Source organism: Dama dama, chromosome 20 (assembly GCF_033118175.1).
Source record: "Dama dama isolate Ldn47 chromosome 20, ASM3311817v1, whole genome shotgun sequence".
In the NCBI taxonomy this organism is placed as follows: Eukaryota; Metazoa; Chordata; class Mammalia; order Artiodactyla; family Cervidae; genus Dama; species Dama dama.
Window position 1 is genome coordinate 90566207 of NC_083700.1, and position 23094 is coordinate 90589300.

The following is a 23094-nucleotide window of genomic DNA, read 5'->3' on the forward strand; positions in this document are numbered from 1 at the left end:
GAAGCTTAAAGAGGTTAAGGAACTTACTCAAGGTCAAAATGTGTGGCAGAATCAAGAATCAAAACCAGTTTGACTTCAACGTCCACAGTTTTAACCACAGTAACCTTGTTCACTTGGGCTTCCCTGGTAGCTAAGCTGGTAAAGAATGTGGGAGACCTGGGTTTGATCCCTGGGTTGGGAAGATCCCCTAGAGAAGGGAACAGCTACCCACTGCAATACTTTGGCCTAGAGAATTTCATGGACAGAGGAGCCTGGCAGGCTACAGTCCATGGGGTCACAAAGAGTCAAACACAACTGAGTGACCTTTACTTCACTTCACTTCAACTTTGCTCATAAAAAACAAAACAAAAAGACAAAATAAAAGAGGTAGGTAAGTATAGGGCCTATAATATGCAAATAGCACTAATGATCACTTTTAACCAAACTAGTGGATGGCCTTTGGTAAGACTTATCCCTCTATGCCTCATTTTCCTCATCTGTTAAAATGAATGGGTTATATTAGATTTCATTTAGAAACAACTTATTAATACTAAGCATCTTCTCTGTGTGAGATTCCATATTAAGTAATAGACATACAAGGCAATAAGACACCTGTGACCACAAAGAATTCAGTCTAGGAAGCATGTCAGGCAATTAAGTGATTATAATAATATATTACATTCAGTGGTGATTTGTATCAGATATTGAATAAAGATGAGATTAATATCAGGGCAGGTTTTTAAGGCTGAATATCAGTTTTCCAAGGGGAAGGTGAAGGGCGGAAGAACATGACAAAGACGTGGAGGCACAGAACATCAGATTATTCAGAATGACCCTATTTGATCAGTGCTACTGGACCATAGTGTACAAGGGGAGGCCTGGCTGGAAATGACAGTGGAGAGGAAGGTAAAAGGCAGACGGGCCTATAAACAAAGCTAGGAAACTCATGTACCCTATAAACAAAAATGAAAAACTCAAAATTTTTAAGCAAAAAATGAATGGTTATATTTTTACAAAGACCAATTATGTGTGATGATACAAAAGAATTAAGATGGTGCTTGATGGGAGTGGGATGGGGCAAGAGATTATTAATGATTTTAATGATGAGAGGTGAAAGTTTAAACTGACAGAACACAGCAGTTGAATGGATTAGGGGAAAGAACTGAGGGAAAAGGTATATAAGCTGATTCACAAGTCCCCAGTCTGAGTTGGGCTATGCTACTAACATAGGAAAAAGGAAACCTCAGTATTCAAGGGAAAAGGTATATAAGCTGATTCACAAGTCCCCAGTCTAAGTTGAGCTACGCTACTAACATAGGAAAAATGAAACTTCAATACTCAAGGCTTTCAAAAAGAACTTATTACATTTATTCAAGGGCTTCCCATACAGCTTAGTTGGTAACGAATCTGCCTGCAATGGTGGAGACCTGGATTCTATCCTGGGTCAGGAAGATCCCCTGGAGAAAGAAATGGCAACCCACTCCAGTATCCTTGCCTGTAGAATGCCATGGACAGAGGAGCCTGGCAGACTACAGTCCATAGTGTTGCCAAGAGTCAGACACGACTTAGTACTATCTTTCTTTCTTATTCAAGAAATATCAAAAAAAAAAAAAGAAATATCAAGTGCTATAATAGTGAGAACAGTGAATGAGACAGACATGACTCCTGCCATAATGGGGTTTTCTCACATCCTAGAAGAAAACAGATACAAAAGAACATAAAACAAGCAAAATACTATTAACATTAAAAACGTAGTAAAGGTTCTAAAGGAAACAAACAGTACTATAACACAGGGGTAGGGGAAAATGAGAAGGAAGACAAGAATCTTCTGTCTTTATGTGCAGTATGAGGAGGTGACATTTAAGCTGAGACAAAAAGGATGTGAAAGGCAAAGGTAGTTGTCATTCCAGAGAGAAGGACAGGCTAAAGCCCTGAGAAGAGAAACAGTTTGGCTATCCCTGTGAAATGAGAGAAAACCACTGCAGCTGAAGCACAGATGGAAAGGGGATCCCATAATCTGACAGGTCACAGACAAAGGCAAGAGTCAGTCAGACCTTGTTGGCCAGGGTAAATAACTGGCCTTTTATCCTAAGTACCAAGAGAAGACTTTAAAGAGTGGCAAAAGTGCAGACAGACCTGATTAAGATATAGAGGACTACTCTCCACTATGTGGCAGAGCCTGGCGATGGGCAAAATTAAAGGTAAGGAAACCACTTGGGAGACCAGGGGAGAAGAAAGAGAAAGGTGTCATTGACAGGGGGCTAGGAGGAAAAGGTGGCTCAGACGGTAAAGAATCTCCCTGCAATGCAGGAGGCCTGGGTTCGATCACAAGGTTGGGAAGATCCCCTGGAGAAGACAATGGATGCCCACTCTGGTATTCTTGCTCGGAGAATTCCCCAGACAGAGGAGCCTGGCAGGCTACAGTCCACGGGGTCGCAAAGAGTCAGACACTAACATTTGACCTGACTTGAGGAGAAGAACACTTGAGATATGTACTTTGAAGGCAGAAAATGTGTCAAAAGAATCAAGGAAAGAGTGGGGGAGGAATGAAAAATGACTCCTAAGTCACTGAATAGCTAGATAGATGGCCAAACCATCTTGAGATGGGAGGAAATGGCAGTGTAGCAGACGCTGTGATGTGACACCAGAATACACTTAAAAATAAACGACTGGGACTTCCAGAGGCTAAGAACCTGGCTTTGAATGCAGGAGACGCAGGTTCGATCCCTGGTTGGTGAACTGAGATGCCCATGTCGAGGGGCAACTAAGCCCACAAGCTCCAACGACTGATCCCACGCACCCCAATCAGAGACCCTGCATGCCACAACTACAGAGCCCTTGCACTCTGGAGTCCACACAAAACGACTAGAGAGAAGCCCACAGGCCATAATGAAGAGCTAAGACCCAAAGCAGCCATAAGTAAATAAATAAATGGTTAAAAAAAAAGAAATAAAGGACTTACTACTTGAGCTGCTGGAAATGCCACCACCTGACAGCCCTCATCTATGCAGAGTGCATCAGCTGAAGAGAGTTGCTTCACCCACTGTCATACCACCTTCCCATGGAAACTCACATCCAAAGATGTTGGGAAGTATAGAGATCCAGCCCTCACACCCTAACAAAACACAGATCTGAGTAGTTATTCTACCTTCAGGACTTTCCACAAAATCAGACAAGGTCTTCTCGATTCTATATATTTTAAATCTAAAAGACTGAAGTATAAACATTTGGAATTAATCGGAATAGAGAATGGTATTTAAAACATGGAATGTAAGAGGAAAAGGAACAAGGACCAACTACCAAAAAGTGTCTACATTCAAGATCAGATAGCTTCTGCACTGTCCTTCAAGGGAAGCTAGATGAACAGAAAGATAAACAGCAGACACTGAAGTAGAAGAAAACCAAAAGAATAGGATGATTCAGCAGCCTAGATAACAGTTACAAGATACCTGGCTATCTTGTGTGTGGTTCTGGAGCTTCGAACCTGCACTGAAAACTCTGGGAAATTAAAGTAGAAGAGGTAGCTAAACCAAAGAGGATTATCCAGGGAGTATACAAAGTGAGAAAATACACAAAGCTTCCCAAGATGGAAACTTGAGGAGCATAAAAAAACACATATATGAAGAAACAGAGCATATAAAGCAAAGTGTGGAACAGTAACCAAGGATAAAGAACAGAAAGAAACAGTTACTCCAAACCAGGAAGGTTGAGAATAATAAACACTAAGTCAAACATACAAAAACCCCTGATGATTTAATAAATTTAGGTAGGTAATTATCATCTATGATCACCAAAAGTGAAAACCAACCAGATAATCAGACTTTATTACACCCTTAAGAAGTACAATGCAGAAGGAAATGGCAACCCACTCCAGTATTCTTGCCTGGAGAATTGCCATGGACCCAAGAGCCTAGCAGGCTCCAGTCCATGGGGTTTGTGAAGAGTCAGACACATCTGAAGCAACTGAGGACAAGAAGTACAAACATCACTAACAAACATCAAACTTCAATTTGATCAAGCCTCCACCTCTAATTTTCAATGTATAGGAATTACAAGAATCAGAGAAACATGTCAAATCATAGCACAAACAATGGTAAAGTCCAGATTGTAGGATACTGTACAAAACAAATGATCAGTTTCTTTAAAGAAAGAAAATAACTGGAAGTCCCAAAATACATGAAGATAAACATACTTCTAAATAACAGATGAATCAAGGGGAAAAAATCAAGAGAAACTACAAAATATTTTGAACTAATTGAAAATAAGAACACAACTTACCCATATCTATGGGATGCAGCAAAGGCAGTGCTAGGTGGGAAAGTTATAGCTGTGAATGCATACATTAGCAAAGAAGATCTAAAATCAATAACCTAAGTTCCCACCTTAGGAAACTAGAAAAAGAAGAACAAATTAAATCCAAAGTAAGCAGAAGAAAAGTACAATTAGAGCAGAGGGCATAACATCAGCAACATGGCAGAGTGAAACACTACTGTGAGCTCTCCCCTCCAATCTATTAGATTGGTGCAAAAGTAATTGAGGTTTTGCATTGTTGAACTTTGCCATTTGATATTGGGATACATTCTTAAATAAATGTGGTTACATCATTTTAATGTGCATTTTTCACTTTATGTTTTTTGCTAATGACTTATTACATGCTGTTTCAGTTCAATTCAGTTCAGCTCAGTTCAGTTCAGTCACTCAGTCGTGTCCAACTCTTTGCGACCCCATGGACTGCAGCATGCCAGGCCTCCCTGTCCATGGCCAACTCCTGGAGTTTACTCAAACTCATGTCCATTGAGTTGGTGATGCCATCCAACCATCTCATCCTCTGTCATCCCCTTCTCCTTCTGCCTTCAATCTTTTCCAGCATTAGGGTCTTTTCCAATGAGTTAGTTCTTCACATCAGGTGGCCAAAGTATTGGGAGTTTCAACTTCAGCATCAGTCCTTCCAGTGAATATTCAGGACTGATGTCCTTTAGGATGGACTGGTTGGATCTCCTTGCAGTCCAAGGGAGTCGCAAGAGTCTTCTCCAACACCACAGTTCAAAAGCATCAATTCTTTGGCACTCAACTTTCTTTACCATCCAACTCTCACATCCATAGATGGCTACTGGAAAAACCATAGCCTTCACTAGACAGACCTTTGCTGGCAAAGTAATGTCTCTGCCTTTTAATATGCTGTCTATGTTGGTCATAACTTTTATTCCAAGCAGGAAGCGTTTTTTAATTTCATGGCTGCAGTCACCAGCTGCAGTGATTTTGGAGCCCAAGAAAATAAAGTCTGTCACTGTTCCCACTGTTTCCCCATCTATTTGCCATGAAGTGATGGGACCAGATGCCATGATCTTAGTTTTCCGAATGTTGAGCTTTAAGCAAACTTTTTCACTCTCATCTTTCACTTTCATCAAGAGACTCTTTAGTTCTTCTTTGCTTTCTGCCATAAGGGTGGTATCATATTTGAGGTTATTGATATTTCTCCTGGCAATCTTGATTCCAGCTTGTGCTTCATCCAGCATTTCTCATGCTGTTTATTGTTATTTATTTTAGACTACAGAAATTATGTTAGACAAAAAGCAAATCGAGCAATTTTCTTATTCAAGTTCAAAATGGATTTTAAAGCAGTGGAGACAACTCAGGCAACATCAACAACGCATTTGGCCCAGGAACTGATAACTAACGTACAATGCAGTGATGGTTCAAGAAGTTTTACAAAGGAGACAAGTGCCTTGAAGATAAGGAGTGTAGTGGCTGGCCATTGGAAGTTGACATCGACCGATTGAGAGCAATCATTGAAGCTGATCCTCTTAAAACTACATGACAAGTGGCTGAAGAACTCAACGTTGACCATTCTGCGGTCATTTAGCATTTGAGGCAAATTGGAAAGGTGAAAAAGTTCGATAAGTGGGTGCCTCATGAGGTGACCAAAAATCAAAAAAATCATTGTTTTGAAGTGTTGTCTTCTCTTAATCTACCCAAAAACAATGAACCATTTCTCTGACTGTAATGCCCAACCCCACGTCACACAATGAATGCTTCAAAAGTTGAACGAACTGGGCTACAAAGTTTTGCCTCATCCACCATATTCACCTGACTTCTCTCTAACCGACTACCACTTCTTCAAGCATTTCAACAACTTTCTGCAGGGAAAATGCTTCCACAACCAACAGAGGCAGAAAATGCCTTCCAAGAGTTCACTGAATCCCAAAACACAGATTTCTTCTATAGGAATAAAAAAACTTACTTCTCATTGGAAAAACATATGTTGATTGTAATGGTTCCTTTTTTGATTAACAAAGATGTGTTTGAGCCTAGTTATAATGATTTAAAATTAAAATTCACAGTCTGAAGAATTGCCATTACTTTTTCACCAACCTAATACAACCTAATACAATGTTTTATTGAACATCCACAATGCATATATAAACAACTCATATAACTTAATATCAAGAAAAAAATCTATTTAGAAATGGAAAGAAGACCTAAACAGACATTTCTCCAAAGACATGCATATGCCCAACAGGCACATGAAAAGATGTGTGTGTTGTATCCCTAATCACCAGGGAAATCCAAATCAAAACCAGAATGAGGTATCACCTCACACCCGTCAGAACTGCTATCATCAAATAGAACTCAAGTAACAAATGCTGGTGAGGAGGTAGAGAAAAGGAAACCCTCATATACTGTTGGTGGGAATGTAAAAATTGGTGCAGCAACTGTGGAAAACAGTATGGCGTTTTCTTAAAAAAACTCAACTACCATATGACCAGCAATTCCACTCCTGGTATATCCAAGAAAAAAACAAAACACTGATCTGAAAAGATACATACATCCTAATGTTCACAGGAGCATTATTTACAACTGCCAAGAAATGGAAGCAACGTAACTGTCCAACAACAGATGAATGGATACCATCTATACAATAAATATTAAAGGAGATTCTCTAGGCAGAAAACACAAGAAAAGAAAAAGACCTGTAAAAACAATTTTTTAAATGGCAACAGGAACATACATATCAGTAACAGATGAATGGATAAAGGAGGTATATGTGTATTTTTTATATTTATATTTTATATTGTGCTCAGTCACATCTGACTCTTTGTAATTCCATGAACTATAGCCCGCCAGGCTCCTCTTGTCTATGGAATTTTTCAGCAAGAATACTGGAGTGGGTAGCCATTCCCTTCTCCAAGGGATCTTCCCAACCCCAGGGATCAGGATCAAACCCAGGTCTCCTGCATTGAAGGCAGATTCCTTACTGTCTGAGCCACCAGGGAAGCCAATTAGCTATTAGGGAAATGCACATAAAAATCACAATAGATACCACTTCACATCCACCAGAATGGCTATAATCAAAGTCATTAGATAACAAGCTTTGGTAAGGATGTGGAGAAATTGAACTCTTCTGTCCCAACTGCTGGTGGGAACATAAAATGGTATAGCCACTTTGGGAAAGAATTTGAAGTTCTTCAAAAAGTTAAACACAAAGCTACCACTTAACCTGGCAATTCCACTCCTGGGTATACACCCAAAGATATAAAAGCATATATCCACACACACAAATGTCTACACTAATATTTATAGAAGTATTATTCATAATAGCCAAAATGTATAATAAAAACAACACGGGGACTTCCCTGGCAGTCCAGTAGTTAAGATTTTTGCCTTCCAGGGCAGAGGGTGAGGGTTCAGTCCCTGGTCTGGGAGCTACAATCCCACACATCTTGTGGTCAAAAAAGCAAAACATAAAACAGAAGCAATATTGTAACAAATTCAATAAAGATTCTTAAAATGGTTCACATTAAAAAAAAAATCTTAAAAAAACCCCTAATGTTCATTAACTGAGAAACAAATAAAAGGTAGTATATCAATACAATGGAATATTACACAGCCATAAAAATTCAGTAGTAGTTGATGTTACAAAATGGATGAACCTTGATGATTTTATGCTAAATGAAAGAAGCAAGACACAATGCTGCTGCTGCTGCTGCTGCTGCTAAGTCGCTTCAGTAGTGTCCGACTCTGTGCAACCCCATGGACTGCAGCCCACCAGGCTCCCCCGTCCCTGGGATTCTCCAGGCAAGAACACTGGAGTGGGTTGCCATTGCCTTCTTCGATGCATGAAAGTGAAAAGTGAACGTGAAGTCACTCAGTCATGTCCGACTCTTAGTGACCCCATGGACTGCAGCCTACCAGGCTCCTCCGTCCATGGGATTTTCCAGGCAAGAGTACTGGAGTGGGGTGCCATTGCCTTCTCCAAAGACACAATATTAAATGATTAAATATTAAAGGCCACATATTAAATGATTCCATTTACACTAAATGTTCAGAAAAGGCAAATTCACAGAGGTAGAAAGTAGATTAGTGACTGCTAAGAATTATAGGGGGATGAATAAGGTGTTTGTTTTTTGTTTTTTTTTTGAGGTAATGAAAACCACCTGTGATGATGGCTGCACAAATCTGTGAATATGCTAAAAAAAAAAAAATAACTGAACTATATACTTTAAATGGATGAATTATACACTATGTGAATTTTATCTCAATCATGCGTTACTCCCCCAAATTTTTCATTAAGAAAACACTAACATAGCAAACACAGCCCTTTGAAAACCCTACTACCAAAGGAAGTAAAGGAAAAATTTTTAAAGGTTCATATTCACAATCAAAAGAATGGGAGATAAGACTATAGCAATAGCAGGGCAAGTCTAGAAGGAAGATAATTTTCATCGAGGGATCCCAGAAAGAGTGTGAGAATCAATCTCCACACAAATTTCTGTGTTTTTCAGCAGGTTGTTGAGAGGAACAAAACAGAATTATATGCAAAAGTGCTTTTCAAATAGTAAAGTGCTATAAATGTACATAATAAAGCGGTCTTATCATTACCTTGCCAAGTCATCATCCCAACGAATCGATCAGCTAATTCCTGAGGAAAACTCCAATGCTCCGGAAGACAAAGTGTTCCATCAGATCTTTCAGAACACAATTTCTCCAGGTTAGCAACCAGGATGTTCAGGCATATGTTGACCAAAGAGTAGGGAGATGCCTCCTCCTAGCAAACAAACCCCCAAACAAACAAACTTGTTACAACGTATCTACAAAAATTCAACATAAAAGTGGTCATGTTATACATGAGGATATCTTAAGATACATTCTTCTCACTCTAATGATTTATATGTAATGAAACCACCTTATTCCAATTATCAACCATGTGGAAGGTTTTCACCTGTTGTAGCTTCTGTTGTATCTTTAAAAAAATTAGGTTCTCTCAGTCCTTCACTTATCTCCTGTTCTATGCCAGCCCCTGAGAATACAGGGATGAGTAAGATATAGCTCTAATCCTTTTGGACCAGTTTAGTAGAGAATACATCCAATAAATCTGACAATTTCAATACAACACAAGGAACTAAACAAGCAGAAATCATACAGTCATTTATTCAGCAAATATTTATTCAGTGGTTACTACATGCCAGAGGATAAGAAGATCTGCCCATTCCCACCCTCAAGTGTTCACACTATAAAAGACTGTTATAATAAGGATGCTGTAGAAGAATACAAACTGAGATATAAGACATCTTTGCTAAGAGACTGACATTTGTTCATTCAACAAGCATTTGAAAGGTATGGCATTCAGACATAAAGAGAGAGCAATAAGCCAGGGATTGCCATCTTTGTCAAAGGTTTCAACATGCAATACATTTAATGACCTCCACACCACTACTGAATAAACTCCCTCCATAGTCCAAAGTATAGACTACTCCTTCATGAAAATCCTCAACTCCTTGTTTCCTCTCCTCCATCATACTCTCCAGACATTCTCCTGGAAGAACTTTGCTATTCACCTTTTTTTATGGCAACACTCAGGAGCTAATCATCTATGAAGGAGAGAAGATTCACACAACATATTATGTCATGGAAAATTCATGAACATTAACTTCAAATGAGCCCTAAGTAGCTGGAAATCATTCAAAGTCTCCTTAGACAGGGCACTCTCCCACTATCAAGCAACAATTATTTCATGCCTTCTACTTGTTCTTCAAACCCATTTCACGCTGATATCAGAATCTGATCCACTTCAGTGAAAAAAAATGAAGCCACCTCCCTACCAAATTTAGCTCAAAACTGCATGCATCTTTTCTGTGGTCTCCTCTTCTATGGAAAACATGTACATCCTTGCAGAGACCAACACTTCCACATGTGCTGGCTGGATTTCATCCCTCCTGTCTTGGCTCCTCCTGTTGTTTCTTCATTTAAGAACATCTTCAAACTACCCTTCGCAAATGGATCATTTTTTCCTGGCTGTGCCCTGCAGCTTACGGGATCTTAAGTTTCCCGTCCAGGAATTGAACCTAAGTCTGTGCGCTGAAAGTCCTAACCAACAGACCACCAGGGAATTCCCATAAAATGGATCATTCTTATACAATTTATGCTTCATTATCTGCTTTAAAAACAAAAACCTTCTGTAGACTCCCACATCCTCTTCAGTTACTCTTCTTCATAACCAAATTTCTCCAGTAAGTTTACTCTGATTTACTCTGAATACTGTACTATCTTCTTATTCATTGTTTTTCTTTTAATTATAGTATAATTTATACATATCAAAAAAATTATTTTGGTATACAGTTAGTTCAATGAGTTTTGATGAATCCATACAGTTGTGTATTACCACCATAATAAAGATATGGAACAGTTCCATAATCCAGAAACTCTCCAGTGTCCCTTTGTAGACAACCCCTCTCACCAATCCCAAGCAACTACTCATCTTTGTTGTCTCCAGTGTCCTGCCTTCTCCAAAATGTCATATAAACAGAATCATTAAGCAATTAGGCCTTTCAAATCTGACTTCTTTCATTTTGCATAATGCATCTTAACACAGGTTCATTGGTGTTGTTGCATGCTTCTGTAATTTGTTCCTTTTAATTGCTGAGAAGCATTCCACTGCAATGAATTTCTTTCTTTACCAAGTGAAGAGCATTTGGATTATTTACATTTTAGACAAATTTGAATAAAGCTATAACAACTCACATAAAATTTTTTTTAATTATTTGTTCTGTTGGGCTGGTTCTTTGTTGTGCTCAGGCTTTCTCCAGCTGCAGCACATGGGCTCAGTAGTTGCGGCTTGCAGGCTCTAGAGCTTAGCTGAGCTTAGTTGTTCTGTGGCATGTACGTTCTTTCCAGACCAGGAATCGAACCTGTGTCCCTTGCACTGGCTGTTAAATTCCCAACCAGTAGACCACCTAGGAAAGTCCCTGGTGGGGCTTCCCACATAAACTTTTGTGGGAACACAGTTTTTATTTTTCTTGGGTAGTCACCTAAAAATGGGATTTCTGTGTTCCTGGAATTCCACACTTTCTACATGTTAAGTGTGTATTTAACTTTACATAAGAAAAGTACTCATCTGTTCTTGCAATGTGGCTCTATTACTTTGCATTCCCAAAAGAACATATGAGAGTTTCAACTGCTTCAAATCCTGGCCATGTCAGAATTCATGTTAGAAAGAAGCATCAATTTCAGGGAAGCAAAAAAATTCCCTGAAACAGTCTTAGCAGACTTTTACTTGGGTCTCAAATTCCAGAATTGGTTCATATGCCCCATGTGAAAACGGAAATTATGCTTCCTGTGGGTAATTTCTACAGATCTATCTTCCAAGTCACTTTTTCTTTATTCTGCCACATTTAGTTCTTCATAGTCTAATTGTACATTGCTCTTTTTTCATTTTTTTATTTAATCATTTATTTAATAAATTTTAAACACACTTGTTTTATAGTGTTTCAATAATACCATTTTCTGAAGTCTCTGGGAATCTAATTCTGTTGATTCTTTTTTTAAAAGATTTACGTGTTTATTTGTTTTTGACTCTGCTGGGGCTTTACCGTACTGTACGGGCTTCTCATTGCGGTGGCTTCTCTTGGTGGGGAGCACAGGCTCTAGAAGCACAGGCTTCAGTAGTTGTGGCTCCTGGGCTCTGGATCACAGGGCTCAGTATTGTGGCACATAGGCTTAGATGCCCTATGGCATGTGGGATCTTCCCAAACTAGAGATCAAACCTGTTATCTCCTGCACTGGCAGGCAGATTGCCAACCACTAGAACACCAGGAAAGCCCCTGATTCTGTTGATTCTTAATCAGAGAAGTTCATGTTTTATAATTTAAGATTGTGAGCTAATCTTTTCTTTTTTTTAAGGCCTCATGGCACAGTGTACAGGATATTAGCTCCCCAACCAGGAATCAAATCCACGCCCCTAAAATTGGGAGTACATAGTCTTAACCACTGAACCACATCAGGTGGTTATGCTAAATTCTACTTACCCAGGGGCAGCAACAGTGACCATTTTGATAATTTCTCAGCTACACATTTCCTGAACCAAGCAAGAAATGTCAATTAAAACCCTGAGTCTGTATGAGGACAGACTTGTGATTGCACATTTTTAGGAGATATATTTCTCATTCAAAAATCCAAGCCAAAACTGACAAGGTTCCCTGTTTCTCTTTTCCATAAGCAGACTTTTAGATCTACCATTTCCATGAAGTATGACCAGCTTTTGTTAGTTCATGTTTATACATATATATATATATATATATATATATATATTACAATTCACAGTCTCCATTCAAACTTCCCACCTGGCCTTGGCAAAGGTCTAGTCTGTAATCTTTGGTTATTTTAGGACCTGCTTACAGTGGTGATTTCCAGCTTCTATGAATTGGGTGGGGATGCTGGGGATTTCCTTTACTCTGTAATTGAGTTTGCTGCATTTTATCCAGAATACTTCTTTTTAAGGCTTTATGACATTATTTGCCAAATTATTGGACATGGCTGTCTCATTTTTAAAATAAAGATTAAATCCACATAAATAATGTTTAGAACATATGTAAAACATTTAAATATAAAACAATATATTTTAAAAATATTTTTGTATTCATGACACAGCTTAAATAGAATATATCAAATTTCTGAAGTCCCTATATACCCTTTCCTGATGCTACTTATCCCTTCACCCAGAAGTAACCATTATCCTGAATATTATTTAGTTCTACATGTTTTTGAACTTTATATACATAGAATTATACCACAGTATTTCGTTACTTGTCTTTGTTTTATAAATCAGTAGTACGTTTTAGAGACTGACTTCCCATCAAGACCACTAATGACTAATAACTCTGCTTCTATAATGTTTGATTACTGATAACATGAGATTCTAAATCTTATCTATAAATCCAATGAATTCTACATTAGTATCTTCAGGTCAGATCTCTCTTTAAGCCAGTGTTAGATAACCAGTTGTCTCCCTGACATATCTACTTAACCATGTCAGACAAATATTTCAAACTTACCATGTAGGAAGCTACATTTATCCAGTCTTTCCCTAGTCAGTAAATGGCATAACATCTATTCAGCTGTTTAATCTTTACTGACATTTCCTTATCTTTAATCAACATCCCACAAAACACACAGATCCAATACATTAGCAAATCCTACTGGTTCTACCTGTGCCAGACATCTTCTATTTGATAACTACCTCCCACCCAGACCCACTCAATCTTCTCCACCTCTACTGCTGAGGTGACTTGTACAGATCCTATGAATAGGTTCCCATGAATAGGTTCCCTTACCCTCTGGCTGTTAGTTTGGTTCTGACATGAAACTCTCAAAAAACTGGAACACGTATTAGTTTCCTAGGTAATTTTCTATAACAAATTACCATAAAATTGGTGGCTAAAAACAACAGATACCTATTCTCTCACAGTTCTGGAAGACAGAAGTCCAAAAACCAAAGTATGAGCAGGACCATTGTCCCTCTGAAGGCTCTAGCGAAGAATTCTTACGTGATCAGCTTCTGCGGGCTGTGGTTTCCCTTGGCTTGTGGCAGCTCAACTCTGATCTTCACATCCCTGTATCTCTAGGTCTCAAATCTCTATCCCTTTATCTTATAAACACTATAAATCCAGACATTAGATTTAGGGTCTGGCCTAAAATTTTAGGATGGATCAGATGTTCTCACCAAGATACTCAACCTGGGAATTCCCTGGTGGTCCAGCAGTTAAGACTCTGTGCTTTCACTGCCAAGGGCCCAAATTCAATCCCCAGTCCCACAAGCCACCTGGTCGGGGGGCAGAGAAGCAAGAGGGGAAGATCCTCAACTTACTTACATTTGCAAACATCCTGACTCCAAAGGTCAAATTCACAGGTTCTAAGGGTTAAGACTTGGATATAAGTTTTGGGGGTTATAACTCCACACAGATAATTTCCCCTGTTCTTTCTCATTTAAAGTATCTTGGGCTGGCTATGTCACACTAATCACTCCTCTAAGATTAGTCCTCTGTTCTTGCTATTGACTAAATGTCTGCATTCTTCCAAAATTCTTACACTGCAATCCAACCTCTAATCTGATGTTTGGAGGGAGGAACCTTGGGAAGTCATTAGGTCATGAGGGTGAAGCCATCACTGAATGGAATTCGTGCCCATACAAGAGTGACCTCAGATAGTTCCCTTGTCCCTTCTGCCATGTGAGAACACAGCAAAAAGATGTGCATGAACCAGGAAGTGGGCTCTCACCAGACACCAAATCTTCCAGCACCTTGATCTTGAACTTCCTAGTTTCCAGAACTGTGAGAAATAAATTTATGTTTTTTATGAATCACCCAGTCTACAGAATTTTAGTCACAGCAGCCTAAATGAACTAAGACATTCCTTCTGAGAGGTCCTCTGGGCCTAGGGGTGGCAAGAGGTACTGTCACTAGACATGAAGTAGTATATTATTGTGGTTTTCCATACCTCTCCCTTATCTTTGGAAGTAATCCCTTAATTAAACTCTCATTGCTGCTGCTGCTAAGTCGCTTCAGTCGTGTCCTACTCTGTGCAACCCCATAGACAGCAGCCCACCAGGCTCCGCCGTCCCTGGGATTCTCCAGGCCAAGAACACTGGAGTGGGTTGCCATTTCCTTCTCCAAAACTCTCATTAAATTAGCCCTATTCTGACTGTGTCATCTATTTCCTGCTGTATGACTATCAAACCTCCCAAATAAGTTTCTAGTTCATCCCTTTCTTTCTAACTCCACTACCCATTCCTAACCCAAGTCACTAACATATCTTTCCAAGAATACTAAAAAACTCCAAATTACTCTACTTCCACTCTTAATCTGTTTCCAATCCATTTCAACCGAGGGTTTAGATTCATCGTTTCTAAAATACAAAACACTACTAAACTCTAATTAACATGTTTTAATGGGTATAAGGTAAAAAATCAAAAACAAAAAGCTGTATTTTATATACAACCAACAATTAGAAAATTAAACTTTAAAAGTTTACAACGGCATTTTTTTGTTTTTGTTTTGTTATTATTTTTGGCCACACCATGTGGCTTGAGCATGCAGGATCTTAATTTCCAGACCAGGGATCAAACCTGTGCTCCTGCATTCCTTAACCACTGGACCTCCAGAGAAGTCCCTTCAACAGCACTTTAAAAACCTCAGAGAGACTTTCTTGGTAGTCCAGTGACTGAGCCTTCGAACTGGGACTCCAATGCAGGGAGCCAAGGTTTGATCCCTTGTCAGGGCACTAGATCCCACATGCTGCAACTAAGAGTTACAAAGCTGCAACTAAAGATCTTCACCCAGCTCAGCCAAAAAAACACCTCCAGAAAATCCCCAGCAGTCCAGTCAGTGGTAAGGACACTGCGCTTTCACTGCTGAGGGCCTTGGTTCCATCCCTGGTCAGAAACAAAGATCCCATGAGCTGCAGAACACAGACCAAAAAAAAAAAATCTGTTTTAAAAACCTCAAATATAGGCCTGGCTCAAAAAGACAACAAAAATCTAAACACACTAGGATCCATAATGTTTAGCTTACAATAAAATATAGGAAACGGTAAGAAGCAGGAAAGAAAATAAAATCAGTCACCAGAAATAGACCCAGGGAACTCCCTGGAGGTCTGGTGATTAGGGCTCCACAATTTCACTACAGAGGGTTTGGGTTTAATCCCTGGATGGGGAACTAAGATCCTACAAACTGCATGATGCAGCCAAAAAAAGAGAGCAAGAAATAGATCCAGAAATAACATAATTAGCAAACAAGATCTTTAAAATAGGTATTATAATTCACAGATATACAGGAGAATATGAATATAATGAGGGAATAAATATGGAATCTCAACAGAGACTAGAGAAAGCCCACATGCAGCAAGAAAATAAATATATAAACTTAAAAATAAAAAAGGTCAACAAGGACAACGTCCTATACTTGGAACCTATGAAACTGTTTTACAGTTTAATATTTATTGAATTACATAGCTAATTCACCAGGTACAAAAAAACAATAAACTTAACAACTTTTTTAAAAAGTCAAAAAATATTGAAATTAGATACAAAATATAAATCAACTGATCCCGAAAGCAAAAATGGACCCAAAGTGAAATAAACAAAAGACACTACATGACAAATGGCTAAAAACCTAAGATAAAATGAAAAACCTAAGCTGGGGTGGGGCAGGGGGAGCTAGAGGTACTGTGGACAGTTTAAAATGAAAAAATATGACCACTGACTTTTCATCAGAAGCAATGCTAGCCAAAAGACAATGAAGCAACACTTTTAAAGTGCTGTAGAGGGCTTTCCTGGTGACTGAGTGGTAAAGAATCCACCTGCCAGCACAAGAGACATGGATTCTATCCCTGATTCACAAAGATCCCACATGCCTCAGAGCAACTAAGCCTACGTGCCACAACTACTGAGCCTGTGCCCTAGAGCCCCGGAGCCACAACTACTGAGGCCACGTGCCCAAACTACTGAGGCCCGCACACCCTAGAGCCTGTGCTCAGCAACAAGAGAAGGCCCTGCACTGCAACTAGAGAATACCCCAGCTCACCACAACTAAAGAAAAAAAAGCCCATGCAGCAACAAAAATACAGCTAAATATTTTCTAAAAAATTTAAGTGCAGTAGGAAGAAAAACTATGAGCATTGAATATATCTTTCAAAAACAAAGGTAAAATAAAGATACTTTCAGACAAAGTAGAAAGAACCTATCATCTGCAGATCTACACTATAAGAAAGGAAAAATGTTCTTTAAGTAAAGAAACACTATACAAAATGGATATTTGGGATCTAGAGAAAAGAGAAAAGGGAAGAGTACTGGGAACAGGAGCATGTGGATAAATATAAAACTATTTTTCTTATTTCCTAATTTCTTTAATAACTGATCAAAGAAAAAGTAAAAACAATATACTGTGCAATTACAAAAGTAAAATGTATTATTTCAATAGTACAAAGGACAGGAAAGAGGGGAGAAAATGAAAGAATACTGTTGTAAGCTGAAGTGATATATTTAAAAGTAGTGCAATAAGTCAAACGTGTACATTTTAAAACCTAGACCTGTGACTCTCTAACTTTTTTAGTCTTAGGATCAACAGTACTCTTAAAAACTGGATTGCATCTATCAACATTTACTATATTATACGTTAAAACTAAGAAATCTTTAAAATATATATTAACTCATTCAGAAATAATAAAAGTTAAACCAATTACATGTTCACACAAAGAACATTTTTTTTTCTGGTCATACCACATGGCTTGTGGGATCTTAGTTCCCAGACCAAGGACTGAACCTGCACCCACAGCAGGAAAAGCACCAAGTCCTGGATTACCAGGAAATTCCCAACAAAGAACATTTTTTTTTAAGAGCTACACTTTCAAAAAGAATTTTTAAAAGTTTAGTGACGATGGCAGCACTGTTTTACATCTTTGCAAATTTCATTAATGTGAGACTTAACAAAAGAGAATGGGGTCTGAGACCCCAACTGTTATCTTTGTGTGACCATTCAGAGAAGAGGAACAGAACTAGTAAGTCAACAGAAAAGATAGAATGAAACTTTAAAAATAATCAATTGGGAAAAAAAAAACTCAATGGAGGGAATTCTCTGGCAGTCCAGTGGTTAGGACTCTGAGCTTTCACTGTCAAAGGTGAGAGTTCAATTCCTGGTCCAGGAACTAAGGTCCAACAATGTAAAGTTAAATTCACAATCAATAAAACCTACCACATCAACACAATAAAGAACAAAAACATACATCCTTAATATACACTGAGAAAAGTATTTCAACAAATTTCAAAACACATTCATGATTACCATGATTGAAAAAAACAAAAACAAAAAAAAATCAGCAAACTAAGAATAGAAGAAAACTTCCTTGATTTGATAAAAGGCATCTACTGGAAAACCAAAAGAGCTAGAACGATATAAAGATGTCCCTTCTCACCACTTCTCTCCTACATTCTACACAAGGTCCTAGATACTGCATTTTTGAGGAAAGGAAATATGAAGAACAGATTGAAAGGGAATAAGTAAAGCTGTCTTTATTTGCAGATAACAGATTATAAAGAAAATCTTAAGAAAACAAAACAAAACAAATAATGAGAGAATATATGTGGCTTTACATCAGTAGTGATAATAGCTCCTTCATTCTGACATTGGTTATTTCAGTCTTCCTTTGGTTATCCTGGCTAAAGATCTATCAATTTCATTGATCTTTGCAAAAAACCAACTTTTGATTAAATTTTTTTCTTTTTTTTTTCTTTTTTCTATTTTTTTTTAAAGTAGCTTTAGCAAAGTCATAAGATACAAGATCAGTACACCCCCCCAAACTACAAACTTTTAACAAATATTTACAGTACTAACGAAAACAGGGATAAATTTAACAAAATATGTAACAGACATTTATACTAAAAACTACAAAACATTGCTAAATAAAATTTAAAACAACATAGAGAAATCTAAAGGAAAAGTATTCATGAATTGTACGATTTTTTAAATTAATTAAAAATAAAATCTTAATCAAACAAATGTACACAGTACAGCGTGGAACCACACAGAAATGAATTCGTCTGATCACTTTTCTAAAGAAAACCTTGCTTTTCAATTACGTCAGTAGCAGCAAAAAATGTACTTGACATGCTGTGCTAGGACATATGTTAACAACTCAGCTTTTCCATTAGCTACAAACAAATGTCAGGCTGGATGAATCACAAGCTGGAATCAAGATTGCTGGACTAACAACAATCACCTCAGATATGCAGAGGATACCACTCTAATGGCAGAAAGTGAAGAGGAAATAGCCTTAGCCTCTTGCTAAGGGTGAAAGTTCAGTTCAGTTGCTCAGCCTCTTTGCGACCCCATGCACTGCAGCATACCAGGCTTCCCTATCCATCACCAACTCCCAGAACTTGCTCAAACTCCATCTAGTCCATCAAGTCAGTGATGCCATCCAACCATCTCATCTTCTGTCATCCCCTTCTCCTCCTGCCTTCAGTCTTTCCCACCATCACGGTCTTTTCAAATGAGTCAGTTCTTCGCATCAGGTGGCCAAAGTAATGCAGCTTCTGCATCAGCATCAGTCCTTCCAATGAATATTCAGGACTGATTTCATTTAGGATTGACTGGTTGGATCTTGCAGTCCAAGGGACTCTCAAGAGCCCTCTCCAACACCACAGTTCAAAAGCATCAATTCTTTGGTGCTCAGCTTTCTTTATTGTCCAACTCTCACATCCATACGTGACTACTGGAAAAACTATAGCTATGACTAGACCGACCTTTGCTGGAAAAGTAGTCTCTGCTTTTTAATATACTATCTAGGTTTGTCATAGCTTTTCTTCCAAGGAGCAAGCATCTTTTAATCTCATGGATGCAGCCACCATCTATAGTAATTTTTGAGCCCAAGAAAATAAAGTCTGTCACTGTTTCCATTTTTTCCTCATCTATTTGCCATGAAGTGATGGGACGAGAGGCCATGATCTTCATTTTTTGAATGTTGAGTTTTAAGCCAGCTTTTTCACTCTCCTCTTTCAACCTCATACCCCAACAGTATACATTCAAAAAACTAAGATGATGGCATCTGGTCCCATCACTTGATGACAAAGAGAAAGAGAAAAAGTGGAAGCAGTGGCAAACTATTTTCTTGGGCTCCAAAATCACTGTGGACTGTGACTGCAGTCATGAAATTAAAAGACGCTTGTGCCATGGAAGGAAAGCTATGATAAACCCAGACAGAGTATCAAAAAGCAGAGCCATCACTTTGCCTACAAAGGTCCAAATAGCTATGGTTTTTCCAGTAGTCATGTACAGATGTGAGAGTTGGACCATAAAGAAGGCTGAGCACCAAAGAATTGATGCTTTCAATTTGCGGTGTTAGAGAATACTCTTCAGAGTCGCTTGGACAGCAAGATCAAACCAGTCAATCCTAAAGGACATCAACCCTAAATATTCATCGGAAGGACTGATGCTGAAGCTGAAACTCCAATATTTTGGCCACCTGAGGCAAAAAGCTGACTCACTGGAAAAGACCCGTATGCTGGGAAAGTGAAGAAAGTCATTCAGTCCTGTCTAACTCTGCGACCTCATGGACTGTACAGTCCATGAAATTCTCCAGGCCAAAATACTGGAAAGGGTAGCCTTGCCCTTCCCCAGGGGATCTCAACCCAGGGACAGAACCCAGGTCTCCTGCATTGCAGGCAGATTCTTTACCAGCTGAGCCACAAGGCAAGCCCAAGAATACTGAAGTGGGTAGCCTATCCCTTCTCCAGCGCATCTTCCCTACCGAGGAATCTCCTGCATTGCAGGCGGATTCTTGACCAACTGAGCTATCAGGGAAGCCCAATGCCCGGAAAGATTGAAAGCAAAAGGAGAAGGGAGAGGCAGAGGATGAGATGATGAGATAGCATCACCAACTCAAAAGACGTGAATTTGAGCAAACTCCAGGAGATAGTGAAGGACAGGGGAGAGTAGCAGTGTTGCTGTCCTTGGGATCGCTAAAGAGCCAGATAGGACTTAGCAACTGAACAATAACAAACAAATCTAGGCATTATTTAAGAAGCTTTTAAAAGTGAGCCCAAAAGGGTCTACAGGATTACAGGTTAGATCTCTGCAGGACACAAAGGCCGACAAGGCGTTAGTGTGTAAAGTGCAAACTCAATGAGAATATTTCCTTTCCTCCATACTAACTGTGGGTTGAGCGTTCACTAGATTTTGAGTTCTAAGAAGGGTGGCCCTTAGGGTTTTGTAGAATACGGAGTCACACCAGAAATTATGTTAGGTTCAAGATCTTGAGCAAGTCAAGGGTTCTCAATTTTCCTACACACTAGTAAAACAGAGACCATCAATGACTACAAAAAAATCCGAGAGATTTTAGAAATACGACAACTGACACACAGTAGGCTCCAAACACACACTCTTTTGGTTTGCATGTTGCTCAATTTCGTTTGAAAGGCATTCCGAGGGAAACGGGGCGCGGGGCCGAAACGAACACATGGAATTTTAGGAATTTCACTCTTTGGGGTTCCAGTTCTTCCAGGCGGGCTCTTTCTGTTAACAATCCCAGGACCGACAGGTCGCATACTCTTGGGAGCAACAAGTCCCCAACATACGTTTGGGAACAGCCGAAGTTTAAGGTATTTGGGCGCAGGATGACAATAAACGCCACGGGCCAAGCATAAAGACGGGTCTAAACTTAACACCACCTTGCAAAATAGCTGTCGCCCGCGCTTGCACACAGTCTTCCCAGGTGGCGCTAATCAATCCGCCTGCCAATGCAGGAGACAGGAGACACGCGTTCGATCCCTGGGTAGGGAAGATACCCCTGGAGAAGTAGTCCACTCCAGTATTCTTACTGGAGAATCCCATGGACACAGAAGCCTGGTGGGCTACAGTCCATAGGGTCGCAAAGAGTCGGAAACGACTGAAGCGAGTTAGCACGCACGCACTCACTAGCACAGGAGAACCAAGGGGCCCAGAGGAGAGGACCCGCCCAAGGTCAAGCGTGAGGCGGGACACACCCCGCCACGCCTCCGCCGCGCAGGGTCGGCACGCTTGGCCCGGAGGCTGGGACGCCCGGGCGGAAAACTCCTCTCCGACAAGCAGTTCCCAGCATCTGAAGACAGAAGCCTAACAGGGACTCAGCCTCTTCAGACTTTACCCCCCGCGTCGGTCAAACGAGCCAAAAATGTCTCCGCACGGTCCCCGACGACTTGCCGTGCTGTCCCGGGGCCGGACGTCCAGCCGAGGTTCGCGTTCCATTTCCTGCCCCCGTCCCTTGCCCTCCTCGGAGCTCACCTGCACCACAAGGCAGCCTAGTATATCCTTCCGAGCGTCCGGGGGGACGATGGTCCGGGGCGAAAGGCCCGGGTGCAAGAAGTGAACCATGGCGACGGCGAGGCGTCGAGGAGAGAGTTGCCGTCGAGCTGGGCCTGGATCCCGCGAGAGGTGGATTCGACCCGCGCTGAGAAGCAGCTGAGCAACCGGCTCGGGGAGCAGACTCTCAGCGGTCTAGCCGCGAGGTCTGAAATGCCGGGCGCCGCGACGCGCACTCGCCCACCGTAGACCCCGCCCCCAGGACGGGCCTCACCACCCCCACCCGGGCCACCCGCCGCTCCATCCGGTGAGGACCCAACCGTTCTCCTTCCACCTCCTTCACGCCGCCGTAGAGACCAACCACTCACTCAACGCCTACCCACACGTCTGTGACCAAGTCTCCCACAAAACCTACGCCCTAGGATTCAATACCACAGGCACGCCCACGGACCAGCTCTGTGGAGTTGGGAAACGGAATATGGTAGTCCCTCTGTGTCCCCAGGGGCATTGATTTCAGGGTCCATCATACCCAAACCCAAAAAAACTGACGTACCTTATAAAAAGGAGTAGTATTTGGGTATAACTTACACACTTCCTCCTCTATACTTTAAATGACCTGTAGATTGCTCATACTAGTATAACTAATATGTAAATTCTGTGTATTTACATATAATTTGCTGGTACTAGCAAATTCAGATTTTGCTTTTTGAAACCTCATGAAAATTTTTTTTCTGAACTTGTTCCATAGATGTTGAATCCGGGGATAGAGAACCCATGGATATTGAGGGTTGATTGCATACATTTTAAAATATATTTTTAAAAGACTTTTCTCTTATAACTGGCAATAGCAATTCTCTTGTTTCTTATGACCTAAAAAGTATCAAGAAGACCCTTATAATCTGCTCCAAGAAACCCTGAAAGAAAGCAATAAGTTTGTACACTAGAAAAATTAACAGAAGGTATGTTTTGGAAAAGGATAGTTGTTAAGAGTAGGGAGCCTTGAATTTGAATA

The 23094-nt window shown here is 40.0% G+C and overlaps 1 protein-coding gene across 2 annotated transcripts in view; it reads right to left on the reverse strand.

Annotated features, from left to right (window-relative positions):
• Nucleotides 1–22290, reverse strand: part of ZYG11A (zyg-11 family member A, cell cycle regulator) — a 57699-nt gene extending 35409 nt beyond the window's left edge. The window contains exons 1-2 of one of the 2 annotated variants that reach the window (XM_061121869.1): nucleotides 22065–22290; nucleotides 8860–9025 (exon numbers count right to left, since the gene is read on the reverse strand). In XM_061121869.1, the coding sequence (XP_060977852.1) occupies nucleotides 8860–9025; nucleotides 22065–22154 (256 nt within the window). In that variant the 5' untranslated portion in view covers nucleotides 22155–22290. The remainder of the gene's footprint in view (nucleotides 1–8859; nucleotides 9026–22064) is intronic. The other variant, XM_061121868.1, reaches the window with a different exon arrangement.
• Nucleotides 22291–23094: the final 804 nt, after the last annotated feature.